Genomic DNA, 24,226 nt, shown 5'->3' with positions numbered 1-24,226 from the left:
GACCTGCTCAGAAAATATATACAGCGTAAATATTTGGAAAGAATAATTTGTACCATCAAACAACCTTTTCTTAGCAGAAACCTTTCGGCAGTTTTAAAGGGAAAATACAACATTTGCAAACATCAAAAAATAAAACTACCAAATCATTTTGAAATACCTTGCTGGACTGTTAGTGAATGACAGTGTAAAGCATCCTGTAAAATCATGGCACCTGGTATACTGTCATTTTCAAGAAAAGTGGTATTTTTGTATCAATTTCCAACGCTGATCGGCCGATCAGCGTTGGAAAAAAACTGGCTTTTTTTCAAATACTGGCCCCAGTTGACCATCGCACTTGTTTGCAATCGATTACACACCTATGAACGGGTACAAGCCAGCTAGACTGGTTCCCTGACCTTACAATTCCCCAATATATGTAAACTGCTCTGTTTCTTCTTAAATGGAGTCAGGGAACCAGACTACAGGAAAATGATTGTTTTTTTGGTTTTTATAGCATTTTCGAACCTAAAACCTCAAAAAAGTCAGTGTAACTATATATTTGCTATATATTTCCAACCCCCCAATTCCATCCATTTCTGAAAATTACAGCAAAAGCAAATGATGTATATTCCCTTTAATATTAAAACAAAGTTAAACATACAACTTAAACTGTCAGTGGACCTTTACCAGCGAATGCGTGAAATCTCACCTTAAGTTAATACTATATTGATAGCTTATATATATATATAAACCGATGATTCTATTCTAACTTTATTTCATCGGCACTAAACGATATCAATACCCATAGCCCCATTTATTAAAATAAATTTGAATACAATTTTTTTATATGACATGTAACCAGCTGCTTACTGGCACGTGGTTCATCTTTTAATATAAAGATACAAATATCAGACCAAAACTACATGTACTGCTATTACTTACATCTAAATCTAATTCCAAAATATAACCCAGTACGCTCCCACTAACTGCTCTAGGTTAAAACTAAGGTAGGCCCTGGGGATGAGGTTGCACTGTTCCTTTTTTTTTCAGTAAAATGTTCCAACCTAAAGATAGGGTAGGTATTTTGATGACGAACAGAGCATACTACTCGAAACGTCGAGTTAAATCAACTGGTTCTTCTCAGAACCACACAACTCCCAAAGAGCTAACAATAGGTGTATGTGAAAAAAAAAATTAGACTCTGGAAATACGGACTCATTGGTTGTATTGCGCATGCCTTAATGATGCATAACTCCGGCTACGTGTGAGTCTTAGAGTCCATGTAGCCTAATGTAAACGGGACCAGATTTTATAGCAGGACCAGTTTCGATATGACACCAGTATGTACATTTGCATGATCTGCAGCAGGCCTGTGAGAATACGCAATATATTTACAGTCTTAATTGGCCAATGATTTTAATACTGGGAAGATTCGTCACGGTGCTTAGCAACCAATGAAATCCAAAATGTATTATGCCCTGAAGTCGCTGCCCGTAAGGGAAGGTTTTCCAAATCGAAGCTTCGTCTAAGCTTCGTCTAAGCTTCGTCCCCTGGTTCGCCTTTTAGGCCCCTGATCTGGGCACTCCGGATGCCTCAGGAATACCAAATACTATCATATTAGGGTACTTTTCTAAAATACAAGTCATGTATCTACAATGTTGCCACAATTCTGGTTCGGAAATAAAAGGCTTCTAGAGGACCTCGGTGCCGTAAGTGAATCCGAACCTGAAACGAACCCGGGGTTTGGAAAACGCCCCACGAGGTCATCATGTATTATCAGTCCAATCTTTAATCACACAATGCTCTCGTCTTGATGGTGGTCAAGGTCTATGTCACTGGTCATTTGCTTGGTCATCAGGTCAGAGGCAGGCAAGCATATTGCGTCCTCCTTGTCACTGGTGTTAATCTTCGGATACGGTCCACGCCCGGGCAGCGGGGCGTAACCAGCCTTGACTCGGTTCACATTCAGGTGCGGACCCCAGTCAGGCGATGGCTGTACTGCACGTCTCAGCCGCTGTAAAGAAAATAATGGGAGTTATGTCGCCATTGTCGACTTCACAGGGGTAAAAAAAAAAGCTCAGCATTGCAATTAGGACAAATTTTAAGAGGTGAACGAAAACGAAGAAAGTTGAAAGACCTATCCTAACATTTTTTGTCCACACACTCTTCAATAAAAGTAAGGGTGTACACTAGTGTGACATTTTGGACTATGAAATGCACGGTATTGCTCATGCCTAGGTGAAGATTAGGACATGGTCACGTACGTGTGTGGGTTAGTGTCCATATTACGTAAAAGATACCAAATTTCATCGGAGTCCATATTCCATATGACACCGGATTAGATTCGACCCGGATCCGGATCAGATTTGACCTGACGGTACCCGGTTCAAAACTTCGACAAGGAAAAAAGTGCCATTTTAATAGGAAAAAATGGTCATTTTAACCCAGAATAGTGTCGTGTTGACCCACAAAAGTGTCATTTAGTCTCGCTAAATTGCCATTTTGACCCACTAGTGTGTCAGGTCAAGTCTGACCCGGATTTCAGAGACGAATCTGCATGTGACGTTGTTGCCGGTGTGGACTTCATAACGCATGGAAACCCACCTCAACAAACGTGCCACTTTCCCTGCACAGGTAGTATACGGCATAGACGACGATGTATACCAATACAATGCTGGCGAGGCACCAGCCTATGGCATCGGCCCATGGCGGAAACGTGTAGTCGGCGGTTTTAGGAGGTTCGTAGTCGGCGAAGGCGAACACAACGATAAACTGAAGGGGAAAAAAAACAGATCTATAATACTGATATACAGTGTGTCTAAAAAATGCAAACAAAATATAACGGGATGCCAGACGTATAGAGTGTGTAACCAACATGGACCAAGTGTTTAAATGCAGTGTTATTCGATTTTGCTTGGATGTGCAAGTGTTGCAATGCGGATGAACTGTCGATGCTTACATGCACATCCCTTCCCCCTCAACATGCTCTCCCTCTCGCTTGATGAACAGGCGACAACGTCTCTCATGTTTACAAACTGACAGCAAGAAAATCTTTAGAATTGTGATCTGATGCACCGTGCCCTCTGGAGACATGCACACAATAGGGAACAAAAGATTGTATACGTCTCCACAGGGCAATTTCTATAGGTGAATAGGTCCCCACAAGGTTTTCACGACATTTTACTCAAAAACCAGAGCATTTTTAAACTACACTTTCAAACTCGAAATCTTTAGTACATGAGAACAAAGGAATGTCTCCACAAGGATACAAATTTCAGTATGCGTGGTTTTAAATGCAGTGATAATCGATTTTGTTTGGATGTGCAAGTGTTGCAATGTGTATGAACTGTGGATGATTACATCTCTTCCCCCCTCAACATGACCTCCCTCGTATCTCGCTCGATACACAGGCGACAACGTCTCTCATGCTAACATGTCTAGCATGTAAACATGTTTACAAACTGATAGCAAGAAATTGTTTAGAATTGTGTTTACTCGTATACACACTTTTTTTGTAGGCCAGGCAATTACCCACACTAGGCTACCTTTGTCCCAATTCCTAACATTGAAAACTTGGTCCCATGGTCAATTTGACCTCTCTCGGGAAGTTACACATAACTCTGTCAAAAATTTTCAGACTTGAACGTTTGACGTCTCATTTTAAAGTGGAAAGATGTATCTTTCAAACCATACCTATATGATCTATGTTGGTTACTTATTCTACGTCTGGCATTCCTTTATATTTTGTTTGCATCTTTTTGGGACACTGTATATACAGGGCTATCTTGGTAAAGACACGTTTGGGGATATTACGGTGTTGAAGTGGTTCCAGTCAAACTTCTTTTACAATGTGGGCGTGGTCGGCAAATGGGCGGTATATTTTGCTCCGCCTGTAGACCAACCCACAGACACGCTATATCACGAAGGCTTCCTTCAATGGCGAAAGCAAATAATCTGACATGGGGCACTATAGCTTTGTACAATGTCGTGCACAATGGTTTCTCCATCGTGAGTGTACAGTGATCACATAGCCAGTTTCGTCTATATATCCGGTTTGTTAGCGCGTCACTTCAGTTTAAAGCACGCCCACTGCACATTAAGTATCGGGTTCGCGCGCTACTATTTGCGATACCCTTGCAAACATTGTTTCGCGAACAAAGCTGTCCTGACTTTTTAGCCTCGAGTCTTGCGCATCTTTTAATACCAAAAGCATAAGATTCGGACCATGGCTTGCCGCGCAGCGACAAACTTTTCCGGCGCTACGTGCCGTGAAAACTGAATTTCCCAGGGTACACAAAGCAGAATTACCATTGGTGCATAATATTAATTAGCCATAATTATTTCCAAAACCATTTGACCTATAGTCATGACATTTCTGGGGTATTCATATCAAGTTGTTCTATGCATGTACCGAGTTTCATAATCTTTCGTCACCCGAATCCGCCCCCGGCTGTGAGATGGTCAAAATAACCCGGCCCTTAGGGTTAACACAACTTGAGTTTTATCCAATGGGCGCTAGTAATCAGTTGTGCGCGAGAGTGTATGATGAATACGAACCGGACGGGCAAACAAAAAAAAGGCTCCCACTCGGCCTGTACATGCGCAACACTGAACTTATCCAATTATCTGCTAATAACCATATAAAGAAAGGAAGGCTCCAACATGGCTTCTCTATGCCACAGCCATAAACCATACCGTCAGCAACGCCGGGCAAAACAACATCCAACACAGTTGCCAGTACATCGATGGGGTAAAACCAAGCATCGCTTCGATGTCACGCACGACCCGTTTGACACCTGGAGAACACAGAATATAAATACAAGAACAATGTCAAGTACAGCATCTATCCGATCTCAACTACTGCATTATACAAATAACGAATGTTTGTGAGTGCGATGGTAAGAATAATTTCATGAGGTGACAGATTGAATGTTCTATTCCACGAGGCGAAGCCGAGTGGAATAGAACATTCAATCTGTCACCGAATGAAATTATTCTTTCCATCGCACGAACGTAAAACATTCGTTATTTGTTTTATACAACACCTGAATAAATTCTCGTCATGTGATTGGTAAATTATAAACTACAATTTATTTTGATTTTAAAGATGTTGAACTACCCCTTCACGAAATTGTTTGAACCCAACGCTGTAGCGCTGGCTCTTTGGAACAATACGCGCTACGCTGAACGCCCACACCAGCATGCATTTTGCACGTAAATACCGCGTCATGGAACAAGCGCAAAGTGAAACGGTATAACACATGGGTATAACACATGGTCGCACCGTGCATTATACCGAATAATAATATGTCACGTGATCTACAATTCACCAATCAGATGACGGGGATTTATTCAGGTGTTGTATAAAGCGCTATAGCGAACACTAAAGTAACTGACCATAACGTATTATCCGTAGAGGTATACCTGAAACTCCAGGATGGTTCAAAATAAAGGAAAATCCACTTTTGACGGCGATTTTCACCTACTTAGTTAACTAATTTCAATTGTTTCTTCACACAGTAGTAAAGTGTAGCCCTTTAACTATCCATGGTGAAAAAAAGCTTAGTAAAAGTCGCCAGAATAGTGAATTAGCCTAAGCTAATTTGAATACATGTCCCCCAAATCAGTCTTGTCCACGTATTATTCTATGTACAGTGGACGTCAACAAAAAGCAGAAACCTTGCCAACAAAATGTTTTGACCTGGTAACTTTTATTGAGGCTGTCCGATTATTCATGTCAGTGTTAAGATCATCTACCCAAGGAGCTGTTAGGCTTAAGTTCATTGTTGCATAATATTATAACAATCAAATGTCACGGTTGTTAGCCTTTCAAATGTTAAAATGGCTATATATGTAGCGTGGGTTTCAACTGGTAATGTTCAAGCATGCATTGGTGCATTTTGTGTTGAGCGCATTCAAGCGGATGGAATGTATACCTCCATGGACGCACATGAAATCTTCAAAACTACCATAGCTCGGAGACAAAATAGGCAACTGCAACGATTTCTTCGTCACTTATGCTTAAAGGCAAGCACAGGCGTAGCCAGGAATTTGGAGCAGGGGGGGCCAAGTCCGACCGGCCTGTACAAACCCCAACCAGGGGCGGATCTGGGATTGTCCAAAAAGGGGGTGTGTGAAATGTCACAAGCAGCAAGTGGTGTAGGCAAGTTGTGTCGCCTACGCTGAAGGCCAAAGTGGGGGGGGGGGGGGGGGGGGGGGTGATGAAAAGTAATGCGTGGCGTGGGGTCCGGGGCCCGCTTAAAGGCCCCGGAAAATATTGGATTCTAGATTCTACACGGTGCGATCTCAGGCAATATCTAACCACTTTAACCAATTTTTTTCGCAAAAGATCACCATTTAAACATCGAGTTTGGAGTCATTGAATCAGCTATCCTGAAAACTCTAAAATCAAACTGTAGTACTAGTAGGCTACAAGATTTATTCGGTGATGAAAAAAAGTGGGTGGGACAAACGATACGATACCCCAACTTTAAGCAGGGGCGTCAATTGTTTCTCAAAAGTGGGGGGACATACCTTGATCAGAACTAATGTGAGCGCGAAGCCCTTACGGCGTTGGGTTCAGGGCCCGCTCAAGGGCCCCGAAAAAAAATTGGATTCTAGATGCTGTGTGGTGTGATCTGAAGCCATTTCTGACCACTTTAACCAATATTTTTTTAGCAAAAGAAAATAATTTGAACATCGTTTTCGATGTTCGAGTCATTGAATCAGCTATTCTGAGCTAGGCTTTGGGTCGGGGCCCCCCCAAAATTTGATTCTATAGATGCTCTGTGCTGCGATCTGCGGCAATTTACTTTAACCAATATTTTCTTAGCGAAAGATAATAATATTATTTAAACATCATTTTCGAGGTTGAATTCATTGAATAAGCTAGGCCTATTTATATTCTCAGCTAAAGGCGTTGCGTTGGAAATACATTTTTCTTTTGCCTTAGGCAAAGTAAAACAAAAAATCATGTTTCTCTCCCCACCCGCTTCCTTTTTTGGAGGCTTTTTAACTTTTGAAAAAAATCAGTAAAAAAACACCGAACAAGTCCACCAATTCATCGGAAAATAAATACCAATACCAATACAACTCTAAATGACGCTGTAAATATGTTCAGTTCTCTTGTCCAACTTGTCTTTCCTTTTGAAAGTGTCTTTGAACATTGGAAACACCAACGGTTGCAGAAAATTTTTAAATGGCAGTCATCTTGAAAAAAATAAAAACTAAAAAGCCGCTCTTCCTCCTTTTTTTCAAAAACCCGGACGAGAAACATGTTTTTTTTTCTTATTTGGCCTTATATGTTTTTGGTATTCCTTTGTTTTGACTGATTTTACCTCGAATACAGTATAAAGAGGTTTTCATTGTATTCAACTTGGTCAAGAACGTGTTTAATACGGCATGAGATCCGGGGCCCGCTTAAGGGCCCCGCTTCAGGGCCCCGGGACATTTTTGATCCTCCATGCTCTGTGGTGCAGTCTGAGGCCATTTCTGGTCCCTTTCCCCTGAATTATTTGAGCAAAAGTTTTTAAGACTTTTTTTGTTTATAGAAAAAGGCATTACATGATTTTCGGACAATCAAATACACATACTCGTATTTCGTACTCGTAATTAACGTCGGGTTTTGGTAAAATGTCATTTTTTTTTTACAGCAGGGGGGGCCGTGGCCCCCCTTGGCCCCCCCCCTTGGCTACGCCTATTAATAGCTACTAAATAAAAGCTTAAAATAACGGGTGAAAATGCTGTCAAAAGTGGATTTCTTTAATTTTGAACCACCATGTATATGTGAATATCTTGAGTTGTCGATAGCGTGTATACCTGATGAAATTACCACACATAAGCGATGATCGGCAACTTTATCCCGAGCCGCATACGTCCTTCCGTACTCGCACCATTTTCTAATGGTCCGTACTTGCTCATGACTGCCATTATACTCGTGTAACAATTTGCCTTGTACAGCTTCCGCATAAACCTACCATACATCTTCCAATATTGGTAACTTCAATGAACTCACCATAGACGTAGGATACAATCAGAACTTCAGACATCGCCGTTACCATCGGCGAAAAGCCCGCCACGTACCAGTCCAAAAGTTCCATCACGTAAATACCACCCTTTACAGAACGAAGGAGAAAGTAATCAGAGTAATTTGACAGAACAAGAAAGCCTTTTGAATGGGCAACATTAAGTTTGTATAAAGTGAAACGCTGCTGTTACGAACACTGCTTTAACGAACATTTGGCTATAACGAACATATCCTTTATTATAATGCACAATCACTATAAACGACCACTATCAGAAAACATTTTTTTTTTATGGACCCCATCGTGTTCGTTATAGTGGCGTTCTTAGTCAACCATGGATGACAAAAGCTTGAAATTGCACATTTTAGCCCAAGGATTTTGCCATATCTTCATTGATTTTTTTTAAGGTGCCTCCTGATTATTACGTTTTTGATAGTTGCATAATTATTTGGTACCGAGTCAATTGTTTGGTTATGTTTTTCTGCAATGATGGTCAACAAATAAGTTGCCAAAGACAGTTTGGGAACGAGGTTGGTAAACAAAAGTCATTACTGTGATGTACAGCAACGTTCGAGCTTAGGTTGTACTTCGCTCGTACCCCCCGCCCTGCAAACAGGACGCTGGGATACTCTGATGAGCTTCACAGAATCTTGTGAAGGAAGTGGTCCATGACCTATGTATAAAGCATCTGGCTGCAGCTGTTCAAGACCGCAGTAAGACAATGTGCGCAAATGCTATCCGAAAACTTCCTATAGAATTGCGCACATTCCATACCGGATGTGATTTCTGTTTCGTTGCGGACCATGTGGACAAAATTTTGAGCGTCGCATAATGCAATCCGACCGTTCGTGAGTCGAAACGGAGCCTGAGCAAGTGACGGGAATTGTAAATTTACAACACAGATAAGTTTTACAGAATTTCCTACATTATTACGCTTTTCAAGGAAAAAAAAACATCTCTAAACTGGAATAAAAGAGTAATGAATCAGTCTTAACGGCCGTTTCAAACCTTGCAGAGTCATGACCGTGATGACGCGCAGGTCACTGGTCACGCAAAATCCAACCAATCAGAGCGTGAATTCATCAGAGTATCCCAGCGTCCTGTTTGCAGGGCGGGGGGTACGAGCGAAAGGTTGTACGCACGCACTGCGCATGCTCCTGAGATCAACAGGGTTCATTATTATCTATGTTATCAAAATGTGCTCGCACATCGCCTTAACACCTGCGACATGGGTACAAGCGAGGTTCCACTTTAACACGTGCCAGTGCACAATAAGCTCTGGCCGTCTTGCATAAAAGTCTTCATTGAATTTAAATCTATCAAAATGATCTCTGCCAGAACGTAAAAATGCACCGCCCAAAAATGCGACGCCGATGGCACATGTGGAACACCATACTTTAGATTTATACCTAGATTTATAGCGATTTGTGACAAATACCACGTGACTATAACCTTACTGCAAATATTTTGCCTCCATTTACAAATTGTTCATAAATATCTTTCCGAATTGTTACAAACAATGTTTGTTAAGTATTTAATTTATTTCGTTTGCTTTTTTGAAAACTAAAATTTGGTAGTTATATTTTATGGGAAACTTAGGGGGTTTATTTTGGCCAATGTTCCGGGGACCGACTGATCGACCGACCACCAAGTGACATTTAGAAGCTCTAGCCAGAGCTTAAAAATGGCTTCTTATTTTGGATGTCGGATAAATCTATACCCTTTTTGGGGGGTAAAATTGATCACACATGGTTTACAAAGCCCAGATTTGAAGATGCGCACCTCAGTCACAAGAGGCAGACCAATAAGGAACATGACGAAGCACGTTGCGAAGATCAACCTTCCCTTCCATCGCCTGGCATTGGGCCAAACATCCGCTAGCTCGTCAATAATAGCCGTAATCAGGGTCTCCAAGCACACGAACTGCAATCAAAACAAGTGTAAAGACTGAAAAGTGGAGATTCTTGACTTCAAAGGTCAACATTTTTTTGAAAAAAAAATAGTCCCGGTTCGTTCACACTACAAGCATCAAACGAATATCAGTGTGTTTTTTGTTTTTTTCGTTGAAAAATCGTCATTTAAAGGCCTACTTCAACCGACCGTTGGTTACTATGCATATAGCATCATTTGCTGTTCATGCATTTTGTTCGATTCCAATAATAACACCCCTTAAAATCAAAAGAAGAAAGTTGAAAACCTTACCTGTTGAAGTTTCAGCTCAGTGGATATTACACTTTTTGAAAAAAAACCTGCAAAAATGCATCTTCATTTTCTGGACGCAAAGCATAGGTTTCTATTGACGGCGCGAAGGTTTGGTCATAACCATCAAGATGAAATGATGATTTTATTCCTCTTTGCTTGAAAATGACAGCACGCTACGCCAAAGGATTTTACAGATTGCTTGATCCTATTATTTACTTATTAAGTAGTAAAAACAAACTTAGCAAGTCAAGTCTGTCAGGAGCCAATTTTGCCCATCAGGCCGGCGTTTATCTCCGGTATCAGTAGCATGAAACGACAGAGAATATTTCTACTCCCCCTGGATGGGATGCTGGTCCATCGCAGGTTACTCCCCAGCTAATGCCGGTACCCACTTATACTTCTGGGTGGAGAGAGGCAAGTGGAGATGAAGTGGCTTGCCAAAGGACACAACATAATTATTGCCAGCGGCTGGATTCGAACCTATAACCCTCTGATCATGAGTCACGAACCCTAACCACTAGGCCACACTCCCCTTATTAAGTAGGATATTTCATTATTTATTGTAGCAGTTTGGTTTTTGAATTTTGCAAAAAACAATGATCCTATATGCCTTTATACTTCTGAAAAGGCCTATATACCATACCAAAAATTCTGTAAAAAAAAAATTAATCGAGAAAGAGTACAAACGATTTGCAATCGGTATAATGGATTCAGTGCAAGTTGAGTCTAGTTACCTGACTATCCATTCCCAGGATAATGAGCATGAAGAAGAAAAGACAAGACCACAGCTGCGGGAGCCACATTCGGGTGACTGCCTCCGGAAACGCAACAAATGCCAAACCATAACCTGCACGAAAACAACGAGGATTTTTATACCTCCGTCTTGAATACTGCATTTTCATAAGCCTAGAACGATCATGTGTGAAGTTTATAAAAACTCATGGCACACTCCCTATAGTGGGATATCACGTACGTGATATCCCACAGGGAGTGTGCTATGACCTGGTACGTACGGTACCGGTATACATACGATGTGAAATGCTTGTATCGTTGGTACCCACACTATTTTCACCATGTTTTCACCCATGAGTGGGAGCAGCGAACTAGCAGACGATCAGCTGTTTCGAGCACGCAACATGCATGTGAGTTGACGTTCGATTGTGTTTACTGCTGTTCGTTGTCGTGATTTTTACATCAAAATCCAAAGAATCCAACACAGAGGTATAACAAAACAATTGTTGACTAGTGTGATGTGGGGTATAACGTTTTGGGCGCATTCGCCTCGGGTGCTATGCGCCCGAGGGTGTTCAAAACGTCATATCCCACATCATACCAGTCAACAATTGTTAAATAGCTGTCAATACCTTTTTGTAAATGAAAATTGGTGAGATATAAACAAAAATGTATTGATCGGGCACTTACCGGCGTCTACCACATCTTCGACGTTAGTGTTGGAGTCGTAGGCCATAAAGCCTAAAATGGAGAAGATGACGAATCCGGAGAAGATGCTTGTACAAAAGCACGAGATGCAGAAAATAAAGGCATCCCTGCATGACGAGAAAAAAATGGAAATCGAGACGGCAAAATTCATTTATCATCCCAGATACAGAGTTGCGTTTACATAAGATTCATCAGTAAATATTATGCTAACTTTTGTTAATTAGACACATTAAGCTAGTTCGTTATAAACTGCGCGACGATTTTTATTGCTGCATCATCCGAATTCGTAAGTGATACAGGATGCAAAATAAATCGAACAAACGTTTTTGATAAAAAAAATAATAGTTTAAGTACAAAATGCTGAAAACGTTGGACTCCACCATGTTTTATTGACAATCGGTCTATGTCTTGTGTTTCAACTTATTGTTTAATTTAAACATCAGACTGCACATTCGGTAACCATCATTCCCCTAGACTTGCGGGTATTTATTATCTGCTCTGTTCATCCCAAAGTGGAAAACTGTGAAATCTTGATGTGCACTGTGAGTGTCAGCCATGAATTTCACGTGTGCAGAGCCACGAACGTCTGATAATCTTAGCATGCCAATTTTATGCGACCCCGCGCGCCAGCTAATATGGAGTCAGCTAGCTTCTGAAATTGTGACGTCATTTCGATCAGAAATGTGGACTAAGCTGTTGCTTGGTCAATTTGGCTACCACGTTTTTGTAAGTATAACAACAGGTTACTGCTGAAGACCCGATAGAAGGCACCCGCTGAATGGTCAGAAACTCGAGGTCAAGACGCAGTCTTGTTTTGCATAATTAATCGTCGAATCTGCTCGCATTATCATAGACCCTTGCTGTGCAAGGGGACATACATGTACCATGGACTAGATGGGCACGTACGAAGTTGTAAAATGAAACATTTCGTGCATGTACATCTCTGATTGCTTGGTGTTTGTATGTACTTGCCTGTAGCAGCGGTTGTTGAACTTGTTGTAGCTTGACAGCGTGTGCATGCCGCCCCAGCCGGGGCTGTACGAAAGAAACACTTGGTTGGCTGCAGCTTGCCATACCTTAATTTATTACATGTTGGGGAAATGAAAACAGAAAACTCATGAGTTTTTGTTTTTCGCACCAGAGGGCCAGCCTATCCTCTTTGTGTGCCTGACCGACTCACTGCCTTACTGACGGTCACTTGTGAACCGGGTAGTGCTATTGTACAGGTTTACCTGTTAAATCCGATTTATTGTGCAGACCATGAAAAGATGACTTCCAGTAAAATGCCATTCTGCAAACAAAATGAATAGAATATTGTGTACTCCGGGACCAGCTTTTCGAGGCTAGGCTTGTCTTAGATATTTTCAGGATTGTTTTGTTTGGGATCCACGCCAAAGGCTATCTCCTTTTCAGGCAGTACAATGCTGCAATAACGCCCTGAAGTATAATACCTTTGCCTGGCCGAGTTTCTTGAAGTCCGGTGTGATGAAGAAAAGAACTCCCTGCATGGAGCCCTCCAGCGTCGCGCCGCGCACCAGAAGAATGAAGAGCAACACGTAGGGGAAGGTAGCTGTGAAATACACTGCCTAAAAGTTGAAAAATGGAAATGACTGTATGGAGACTTTAAAAACCTACGATACTAAAAAACAGCAAAACCAGAAAATAGACTGGCGCATAAAACAACTAGTCCACCACTACTATAGTACAGCATAAGTAAAGAGTATCAGAAGGAGCATCTAGAAGTGCTTGTTCTATTTTACTCTTACATTTTATTCACAGTCAAGCCACTATAAAACGCTCCAACTTTTGAAATAAAGTTGGACATGTATACAAGTCTATTCTTACGCTTTAACTTTAGATCACCGTAGCGCTGAATGTAGTGAGAAAACTCTCAGAAAGATTGACACCGTCAAAACATGGCTAATGAAAAACTTCACCTGAATTCATCTATAACTGATTCTGGAGAACTAGGTTGGCTTTAATAAGAGGTTGTTGTTGCATGTGTGTGGTTTTTTTTACTCAGGTCTGACGATTAGTCGAGGTAAATGTGATGAATCACAGGCGCATAACAAGTCAAGTCCAAAGTAAATCACAAGTCACTTCACAAGTTTAGTCACAAGCAACAAGGGATGGGGAAACATACAAAGGAATGCCTTAGTGGCAGTTCATTTGGAAGGGCCTTTTTATGTTGACTAAACACTGGATGGCTTGCGATGGGTAGTGATGGTCAAGTGATGGACTAGTGATGGACTACTGATGGACTAGTGATGAACTAGTGATGGACCAGTGATGAACTAGTGATGGACTAGTGATGGACTAGTGGACTGGTGATGGACTAGTGATGGGCTAGTGATGGACTAGTGGACTAGTGATGGGCTAGTGATGGACAAGTGATGGACTAGTGATGGACTAGTGATGGGCTAGTGATGGGCTAGTGATGGACTAGTGATGGACTAGTGATGGACTAGTGATGGACTAGTGATGGACTAGTGATGAACTGTGATGAACTATACATGAACTAGTGATGGACTAGTGATGGACTAGTGATGGACTAGTAATGGACTAGTGATGGACTAGTGATGGACTAATGATGGACTGTTATGAACTAGACATGAACTAGTGATGGACTAGTGATGACTTCTGATCCATCACAAGTATGCCTCGACTATACAACATTGCCGATACCTTTCCAGAGGATTTTATTCCCCTCGAGACGCACACATAGATGAGAGCCCAGGCGGCGAGGAAGGCAAGGAGCAGCTGCCAGCGGATGGCGCCCAGATCGTGAAGACCGTCCGATTTTCCGAGTACCTGTCGTCTTGGGTACAATACAATTCGTGCAGATTGAATAGAATGAGAGGAGATTTGCAGTCAATTGCAGATTCGCAGTCCATCACAAGTCTAAGGTCGATACTAAAGCCCCACGGGATGAGGACTGACAACGTTTTGCCGTGTCAACATTCATTTGAATAGCTTGTGACTTGCTTTTCTACTTCATCAATTGTGATGACTTGTGGGGATTTGATCATAATACAGCATCCACTTTGCCTCCCTTTAATCTTTGGGAGGAAAGGGGAAGTAAGTTATATTTTTGAACTTGAATCTCGAAATTATCCCAATGTACATCGGGAAAAAAATGGCAAAAAAAGCAACTTTAGACCCCCCCCCCAAAAAAAACCCCGTTATTATCTGACGAAAGCCATTAGGCAAAATCACTTTAAAAGTTGAATTTCGCGCAAAAAAAATTTAAGCACAACATCTGTTGATTTACAAAAAAACTCCTCCTTAAAAGCAACTTTTGTCAGATTCCGACCTTAGTTGTTCGAGAATACTTTCAGTATTGATGATGCATTTAACCTTCTTTTTTTTTTTTAAATCAGAGACAAGCGTATCATGATATATATTTTTTGTGTTATCTGACTTGTGTGGCATAATTGTGTTCATCATACGAAATAAACCTAGCATGTTAAAAAATGGCATTAAAAGCTTTCAATTTACTTCCAAAATTCTTCGCTTGCCCGCACGCGGGTCCGGGTCATATTTGCTGGCGTGGTGACGTTCCAACCGTACATCGCCGTTGCTGTTGCCGTGGCGTAAGGCGGCAGCGTGCTCGCGGAGGAGTTGGCGGCCAGCGGCCCGTCCACCTCGTCCACGCGAGACCCTCTCTCGAAGCAGTTCTCGGTGTTCCACTCGTGGTCGCACCCTACCCAGGGCTGCGGGTCGTAGAAGGACACGACCAGGTAGTAGATGCAGTAGCCGAGGACGATGTTGTAGTACAGGCAGAAACATGCCGATATGCTCGTCATTGCAAAACCAACCCCTTTTGAAACAAAAAAGGGGACGAAAAATACCTCCAAAATGCATTTTAAAAACATCTGAACTTCATCAACAACCAAATCTACTACTCCCGTGAAAAGCAACAGTCCCGATGTAGTAATTAAGACACAATGTAATGTGGACTCACTTTTTGTACTGTGCATGTACGTCTTAGTGGATAGAATTGGAATAGTGACAAGTCACGTGTGACCAGGCGCGGTTCTAGAACCAATATTTTGTTGGGGGCTAGCAGGGTGGTTCCAGAATTTTTTTCAGGGAGGGGTTCTGAAATGTAGACCGGTTATTTTCTTCAGACACTTAAGCCTCCAAAAATCAATAGGTGGGGTGGGGGGGGGGGGGAGGTGGGGGGGGGGGGGGGGGGGGGGGGCTCATGCCATATTTTCAATGGGGAGCGCCAATAAAATCCTAAAATCTTTCACACTATATTAACTACAAATGCACCCTTGTCACGACTATTTCTTTAGGGGGAGACCGTTCGCATGTACATCACAATCCTTCTTTTTGCTAATACAATTTCTTTTTACGGAATTTATTTTTGGGGGCTAGACAAAAACAAAATTGGGGGGGGGGGGGGCTAAAGCCCCCCGTAGAACCGCGCCTGCGTGTGACGTGTACAGTTAGGAAAACAAGAGACAGCTTTTGTTACAAAAGTCGTGTCAGAATTGAAGTGTGGCGTTTATGTGCCGTCGGCGTCGCATTTGTAAGCTCTGGCAGGGATAATTATGATCGATTTTATGCAAGACTTTGATGCAAGACTTCTTACAACACGAACAGAGCTTACTGTGCACTCGCACTTGTTTTCATCAATGCATACGAGTCTGAGCAGCACGCAACTATTATTTTTTTCTGCAACCACCTATAGTCAATTACCACAACGCCCATGCGTCAGTTAGGAACGCAATGGTTCTCTGACTTAAAAATGATAATCTCCAAAGACATGAATAAGGGTGGAAACGTGAAATTTCTTTCCACGACCAGTATAGGACTTGATTAAACACAATTTAGAAAGAAAAGTCACTCACGCGATATGTTTCACCCATGAGCATTAAAGTAAACGACTTTAATAACCCGAAGAAGAAAATTTACGTGCGGCACGTACATTAGCCTTTCGCCAAGGCCATCGTGGCTTAACTTGCCGACAAAGCGACATAGAAGCGAAGCGACTGGAGCGGGAGACCACACACGCGAGTGGCGAAGCCACGAGGCCTTTTCCAACTTGTCAAACATTTCTTATGTTTTTCTTTATAATGTCGATTTTTGCTACCCCAAAAGGGTATAGCAAAATCCCAACCAATCATTAGCTTTTCAGGGCGCGTGTGGCTACTACCAGGACGCGTCCACGCGCCTGGATACTTGCACAAAATTTAAAAACAAAAAATGCGAGTCTAGTTTTCCACGAGATCGTGGCCGTGTAATAATTGTTCTTTCATAATCTTATTTTAATTTTACTTATTGAAGTACATGTATTTCAAGAATTTATTTGAGTGGGTGAACTTATTATTTTTTCATCTGAACATATAGTTATTTGCTCTCACGTTTTCTTTACTCACCCTTCTTTCAAAAATGGAAGCAACTATGGCAAAATCCGCGCTGTGATTGGTTAACCTTTCAGCACTCTACTTATTTGCATAAAAAAATGAATAATTATACAAAATCAAGTTCGAAAAGGCCTCGTGGCTTCGCCACTCGTGCGTGCTAACTTAATGTTTGCTCCAGTCGCTTCGTGCTTTCGCAGCTCCGCCGCTCTAAGCCACGATGGCCTTGGCGACGGGCTACACGTACCTTTGAATAACCTGCTAAGGCGCCATACGCTGATGCAGCCAAGACTGGAGAATTGACCCAAGCTCATCTCCAGGAATATGATAGGTAGCGCCACGAATGCTATCATGATCAAGTAGGGAATGATGAACGCCCCTGCGAAAGAGCACAATCAAACAAACATATTCAATTTGTTGCTGGACCCAGAGGGCCAAGCTAGTGTCCTCTTTGTATACTGTCTCATCTGACTGACGGACTGACCGACCGACCGACCGACCGACTGATTGTCATATGTGCTTTAGACTGGTTGTAGAATGGTGAATAGAGCTGGGCAGTGCTATCGTATAGGGGTACAGCCTCGTCCCCATGGTGTCGACCAGTACGCTTGAATTGGGGGCCGGGGGGCCTAGCGACCCGTTTGCCCGCCAAACCTATAATTTCAGTCTAAAACCGCATGTTCAAAAAAATTAATGTAAAATTGTCCTGAAAATTGAGAAACCTTAATAGCGCGTGTACGCAGTATAAAGTTGCTGCACTTCAGCACTTCATAAAGTATGCCGCTGCCCTTAAACTAACACAGTTTGAACGTAAATCGCTTATCTGAATAATTGGGTTAGACACAATCGGTATTGTTGTACCTCTTGACAATATCAATGCACGAGGCAATCTCCTACGTTTGTTTGGTTTTTTTTTGTTTAAAAATAGACCTTTGATATATGTTCATTGATAATTATATCCTGTTTAAGAGTCGTGTGAAAAAAATTCTTTACCGAGTCAAGGTGCGACGATTTGGGAGGCCAATGTGGAGGATCAACATACGTGTTTGCTAGGGCATTTCTTGTTATGCTAACAGAACTCAACCATCCTGTTCAAAAGCTCGAAATATCGTGATTTTCTGTAAATGATCATTTATGGTCCATCTTGGAAGAGAAAACGTCGGGTGTGAAACTTGTTCGTTCGTTGGGCTGTTGGGGGTGTAAGTTCGTTTGTTTGTGGTGATTTTTTCTTAACAGGAACAAAGAAAAGGGAAAAGGTTAATAGGGAGAACTCTACTTGTGTGTAAGACTATTTTGAATAGTGGTGAGAAATAAAGATCAAGTCAAAAAATAATAATATGTAAGGTCTATATATAAAGCGCACGTATCCACCAATATTCGCTCTTTAATCCACACTTCCGCCATGGGCATGCAGAGCCTCGATCTGGCAACTGTACACAAATGAGCCGGTTCAGTGATTCCCGTGTCGGGGTTCAGATCACTGAACCGGCTATTTTGATTGTGCAAAGTTGCCAGATCGAGGCTCCGCACGCCCATGGTGGAGCGTGAAAAGAGCGAATTGGTGCCCAAGTCGCTACGTCATTATTACCCTGCTCATGGGGCGAACGAATCAGTCCAAATACCATCTCAGCTCAAAGGTCTTTAGTTTGGTAATCGAAGGATTTCCTCTGCCTTACCTCCACCATTCTCGTAGCACAGGTACGGGAACCGCCACACATTACCAAGCCCGATGGAATACCCCAGGACGGAGAGGATGAACTCCAACCAGCCGCCCCACGAGCCCCTCGCCCCGTCGCCTTTCCCCTCGCCATCTCGCTGGTCGTGGGCGATAGCTGGCGTCGTTTCCGAGTCCAGCTCGATTGCCTTGCCGGCGGTTGGTGGATTGGACTCGTCCTTGCACACATCTAAAGCGGAGTACTCCTTCATCGCAAATATTCTGGGGGAAAGAAAGCTTCGGCTTCGATCACTTTACAACAACATCTGATGCCTCCCCCTCGCCCCCCCCCCCCCAAAAAAAATCAACTTTATAATTCGAATTGAGACCTCGAACTGGACCAGTGAAATAATTACCGAGTACATGCGTTGTATAAAGCAAATTGGGAAAATGTTGTTAGCTCGCTGTTGGTGAGTAATGTTAGCCCATTTTCGGAAATTATTCGGTATAGGCCTATACGCGTATTTCTCAGTCTGCTACTTACCCAAATTCAAGGGGCTCGCTTTGAACAGTTGGACTCTTTTGCCAAACAAGACGGAACTTTCAAGAGTGGTGGTAGGTCCAAACTCATAAGCACTTATCGCACAAAACCAAACCAAACCACACCACACTGCACTACCACAATGAAGACCACAACCACAACTGGTAGTAAGTATAGCAACCCACATCTAAAGTAGAAGATAAGGAATTTGTCCAAGTTATCCAACCACCTATCCCCAAGCTAAAGAGAGTTAAATCTGAAGGCTAGATCTGTCTTTTTAGTCAGTATGGAGCCACTGAAGTAGATCCCATTTTTGTTTCGACCTAAGAGTAGCAAATAGTGAACTTTATCCCTACCTACTTGACATCCGGCCTTCCTGATTTTTCTTTTCAAATGAAAATTAAAGATTAAAATTTACGTGTACGAGTGCTAACAGCAAGCAATCGGTGTGTATTGATGGATATAAACGAGGATGTACACACACATGTGGTTTTCACCGCGTTGAACTTTTGGAGAAACAAAATAAAACAAAATCACGGCAAGCATAATTTTCCAGAACAATCATAAAACAATAAAATATTTCGATACCAACGCACCAAAACAAGAAATTTCAAACCAAACAAAACAAAATGCAAACCAAACCCTCGGGCATCGCCAATATTCTCGTCATGTCAAGGCATGAACTTCGCCGACCCATCTCGGTCCACCCCAAAGGTAGACATCATCCAGTCCACGGAACTTGCTCTCGGGTAACTTGCCAAGACCAGTGCAGATGGGATCCGGATTAAGATCAATGAAGTTCTCCGCAGGGCCAAGCCAGTCAAGCCTACTCCAAGGCTGACTAGCATGCTGTCCGAGAACTATACTCCGCCGGGACAACTCCATATTCCACAGTCATCATCAGTGGTGTGGTAACGTAACCCCCACGATGTGTGCACGATACACGTACGTATGTACGTAGTTGGAGAGTCGGGATTATTTTAGTACGTTGAGTCCAAACCGGTTCTTCTCAGAACAATCACAAAACCATCACAAAATCACAGAAGAACTTCACATGGTGTTTCCGCAAACCTATACCTTGCTGTCTCACCATGTTTGTTTGATTGGGCATTATCATATCATCACAGGGATTTATGACAGCTAATTAATAACGTATACTACCGCCGGGATGCTGTGCTTCCGCTAGCTGGCCGGAATCGTTAACTTGAAATGAAAAAGAAAGTTAGGACTTGAAGCATATTGCGTGAATGAAAGCCTAGATGTTTTGTGAAAAACAATTAAATAGAGAATTGGCCTCTGACGTCATGCCGACACGTGGGGCGACAGGCAGTCGCTATGTTTCAAGAGATTTATAGTCTAGGCGATAATAAAAAAAAAAGCCCATTTAGGGCTAGAAGAGGCATTTTTGAGTAGACCTTTTTTGAGTAGAAGTTGGTAACATAGCTATTTTACCTAATTTTGGGGTGCCGAATCCGAAAATAATGGTTACCAAGCAGGATTTTAAGTGGAAATAGGTCTAATTTGCATAAATCGTGTAATATATTGTTTTCTCATGTTCGGGTATATTTTTTATATTTTATTTTTTGAAAAGTTTATTTTGGTGATTTTACTTACATTTCCTTACTTTAATAACATTTTCTAAAACATATAAGTGACTGAATAATTATGAAGACAAAGAAACAATCCAAAATGGCTGCTAATTACACCCTAATGTTGCGCACATTTAGTTTTCCTCACATGTCATCAAGTAGTCTCGCCAAATGTCAGTATTGATGAGCTTCAAATTCACAGTTACTTACAGTCGTGTTCCCTAACGTGGCGCACTTCGAAGCCTACCCGACTTTCCTCGTGTAGTGTTGCCAAACCTCTTTGTTGACAAACCTCAAATTCATGCAGTAAAACACTAGTACTTTTACCTTATTAATGCTTGCTATTTAACCTCTGTGAACAATTTCAGTTTCATAAACTTTAATCCGAAATTCAAAAACGGTGGCGTCCGGCAATTGGGCACAAATTGGCGGAGTGTTCCCTAACGTGGCGCACTAAAATAAATCTCGGAAAAATCCAAATTAACATTTAAGAATTTCTGTAAACTTGATAATTTCTGATAAATAATTATTATCTCTACTTACAAACCCAGCCAGATGTTTGTCAGAAAATTATTTTCTTATTTTTCGGGGCATCTTAGGGTTCACTTTGCACTTGAAAATAAAATCGGAAAACCACGCCAAAATTAATTTTTCTTCTAACTTTGTTACGGGTAAATAAACTCGCGATTTATGAACAGGAGTGTTTAGAACTTGATGGAATGTCACTTTCTGGGAAATTTCAATTAAAACTTTTGCTCTAGGTAGGCGCTACAGGCCAAAAATCAAAGTGCGCCACGTTAGGGGCCGCGCCACATTAGGGTACATCAACAACCCTAACAAAAATAAATGGGACATTATGTGAAAAATGATAACACTTTGATATTTAGGCCAAAGAGGCCAAGAAAAGGAAACGGGGGAAAATGAGGTGTCCGTATATTGGGCTAAACATTAGTTGAAGGGTTGCCTTACGTGGGAGACTTGAACAACTTCAAGGAAATCCCCAAAATAAAAGATTATTGCTGCTTACAATAATTATGTCAACGTCAAAACGTTTTCTTACGTATTATTTTGGGAATTTCCTTGAACTTGTTCAAATCTCCCACGTTAGGCGGCATGCAACCCTTCAACTACTTTTTAGCCCAATTTACGGACACCTCGTTTTTCCCCGTTTCATATCACAATGTAATCTTTGTTCAAATGATTTTCCATAAGGTTTTAATACGGTAACTATACCAGTAAGCAACATGGTAAACTTGAAGTTCATCCATAATGAGTTTTGGCAAGATAATACTTGATGATATCTGGAGACAAGGTAAACGCGCGCAACTTCAGGGTGCAATTGTAGCCCTTCTTGGATTGTTACTATGTCCTCATAACCATTCAGTCACTAATATGCTTTAGAAAATGGTAATGAAGTAAGGAAGTGTAAGTACAACCACCAAAATAAACTTTTCAAGAATTAAAATAATACAAAATATACCCAAATATGGGAACAAATATATTACGTCATCTTTAGTGAGGGTAGCTCCGATCAGTGCAGGGCACTGCTTTCCATGGAGGCCCTCAATATGAGAAATATGAGACCCATTATGTAGCACCTTTAAGGGTTACAAGGTGCTGCGGCGCATATTGCGGCCACTGCCAGAAACACCGGGGCAAACCCCTTCTCGTAGCGATAACTGTTACTGGGGTCTTTAACGTGCATTACACAACACATGGGACCTACGGCTTTACGTACGTCCCATCCGAAGGACGAAGCAATAATGGTTAAGTGCCTTGCTCAAGGGCACAAGTGTCCGGGCCCGGGCTCGAACCCACGCCACTGTTGCCTCTGAAACACCAGAGCATGAGTCCGGTGTTCTTAACAGCTATTACTCGACAGGTATTAAAGATTTATGCATATTAGGCATGTTTCCACTAAAAATACAGCTTGGTAACCATCATTTTCAGATTTAGCACCCCAAAATTAGGTAAAATAGCTGTTACCAACTTCTACTCGAAAATGCCTCTTCATGTAACATTTGTTTAAATATCGCCTAGTCTATTACGTACAGTGCAGACGAGATCCCTTCGCAGAAAGTTTGTATCCGTTTACCACAAAATCCACCTTTGCACTATCAATACAGTCATGTACACATAGTTCGATAACTCAAGGATGCAAAAATGGCGACGGGCGTTGGAGTAGTGGAATAATAAGCCATTTGCGAGTAACCTGTACCCTTTGGGATTTACATTTGAAAAACATCTGGTACACTGACTTGCTCAGAATGCTTGGGACATTTTAACTTTGAATTCTCCAGACCAAAGACACTCACCTGTATCACACCTGTAGACGGCCAACCACTAGCTGTTGCCTGAAAGATGGTCATGGGTAAAGAGCCGGAGCTGGTGTACCCCATTCTGTTGCTAATCACACCATTCCGGACAAGCTCTATCTTGCATAGTTACGTAAGAGACGCTCAGCGCCACTACGTTGTTCACAATGGGTGAGAATGGCACAAAGCCATCACCAGACCATGCCGGAGATGGGGGTTGCTAGCGTATAAGGCTTAATTGCCCCGAATCACGTGATATAGTAACAGTCTCTTTGGTCGGGAGAATGCACACTTAAAACGTGCAAAGCACCGGATTAAGTCAGTGTTCCAGATGTTATTCAAATTTAACTGGCAAGTGACTTATTGTGTGTATTTTACACAATCCCATGGTGTATGGAAAAAATACAATAGAAACGTCTCTGGTTCGGATTCACTTACGGTACCGAGGTCCTCTATAAGCCTTTTATTTCCGAACCAGAATTGTGGCAATATTGTATACATGACTTGTTTTTTTTATTGCGAGAATAAATTGGCAAACTTTCACCACTACATGTAGTTTGAACCCAGTGCATGTGTTTATACGTACATGTGGATTCAAACACTAAAATGCCACTTTTGCAATACACCCCGTAATCCTTCATTTTTCTGTGCGACTTCATCAGTGCCTGCATGAAAGAGGTTTTTTTCGCAATTCTTTTCTTTCAGAATTCTAAACATTGCGCGACATATGCCTCCTGCCTAGTTTGAAATGTCCACACCATAAATCTCACACCGCGCGGTATGCGCCTCGTGCACCCCTTTAGAAACTACCGCACTATAGGCCTATAATCTCATTCAAAGTGAGCAACCGGGCTTCAGTTTCCATTGTTGTTGCATTCGACATGGGCGTAGCGAGGGGGTGGGTTGCCCCCCCCCCCCCTGGAAAAGCCAAAAGGGGGGCGGGGGGGGGGGAGACGGAAAAAAAAAGGGGGTTTGAAGTCATATTTGCTATTAGTTTAATGCACATTTAACAAAATGGGCGTCTGCAGGGGTGTCAATGGGGGTGGGGTGGGCAAATGTCCCCCCGCCCACCCAAAAACAAAATGATCAATTGAGAACATGCTAGAGAGA

At 42.0% G+C, this 24,226-nt stretch overlaps 1 protein-coding gene across 5 annotated transcripts; it reads right to left on the bottom strand.

Annotated features, from left to right (window-relative positions):
• Nucleotides 1-1,612: 1,612 nt before the first annotated feature.
• LOC119733965 (sodium- and chloride-dependent glycine transporter 1-like) lies at nt 1,613-23,264 on the bottom strand. 5 transcript variants are annotated; one of them, XM_038207337.1, is made up of 15 exons: nt 23,117-23,264; nt 19,216-19,399; nt 18,694-18,953; nt 17,265-17,396; nt 15,144-15,465; nt 14,331-14,463; nt 13,097-13,231; nt 12,618-12,721; nt 11,628-11,752; nt 10,940-11,052; nt 9,786-9,926; nt 7,994-8,093; nt 4,675-4,775; nt 2,584-2,751; nt 1,613-1,993 (listed from the first exon to the last, which is right to left on the bottom strand). In XM_038207337.1, exons 3-15 carry the CDS (start codon nt 18,941-18,943, stop codon nt 1,772-1,774), a joined length of 2,046 nt encoding a protein of 681 aa, XP_038063265.1. In that variant the 5' UTR covers nt 18,944-18,953; nt 19,216-19,399; nt 23,117-23,264; the 3' UTR covers nt 1,613-1,771. The 5 variants fall into 5 exon arrangements, with proteins under 5 accessions (XP_038063265.1, XP_038063263.1, XP_038063264.1 ...); XM_038207335.1 differs by lacking the exon at nt 19,216-19,399; XM_038207336.1 differs by lacking the exons at nt 19,216-19,399; nt 23,117-23,264 and adding an exon at nt 22,854-23,034.
• Between the last annotated feature and the right edge of the window lie 962 nt (nt 23,265-24,226).

Source organism: Patiria miniata, unplaced genomic scaffold (genome assembly GCF_015706575.1).
Source record: "Patiria miniata isolate m_02_andy unplaced genomic scaffold, ASM1570657v1 HiC_scaffold_26, whole genome shotgun sequence".
Taxonomy (NCBI): Eukaryota; Metazoa; Echinodermata; class Asteroidea; order Valvatida; family Asterinidae; genus Patiria; species Patiria miniata.
Note: the sequence above shows the minus strand (reverse complement) of the source record. Positions and strands in the feature narration are given on the sequence as shown.

Coding starts and splice junctions, on each gene's coding strand:
- LOC119733965 (XM_038207337.1), bottom strand. CDS start 18,943: ATGAAGGAGTACTCCGCTTTAGATGTGTGCAAGGACGAGTCCAATCCA. Junction 11,053..11,627: donor CGAAGATGTGGTAGACGCCG/GTAAGTGCCCGA, acceptor GTTTTCGTGCAG/GTTATGGTTTGGCATTTGTT. Junction 4,776..7,993: donor GATTGTATCCTACGTCTATG/GTGAGTTCATTG, acceptor TGTGTTCTCCAG/GTGTCAAACGGGTCGTGCGT.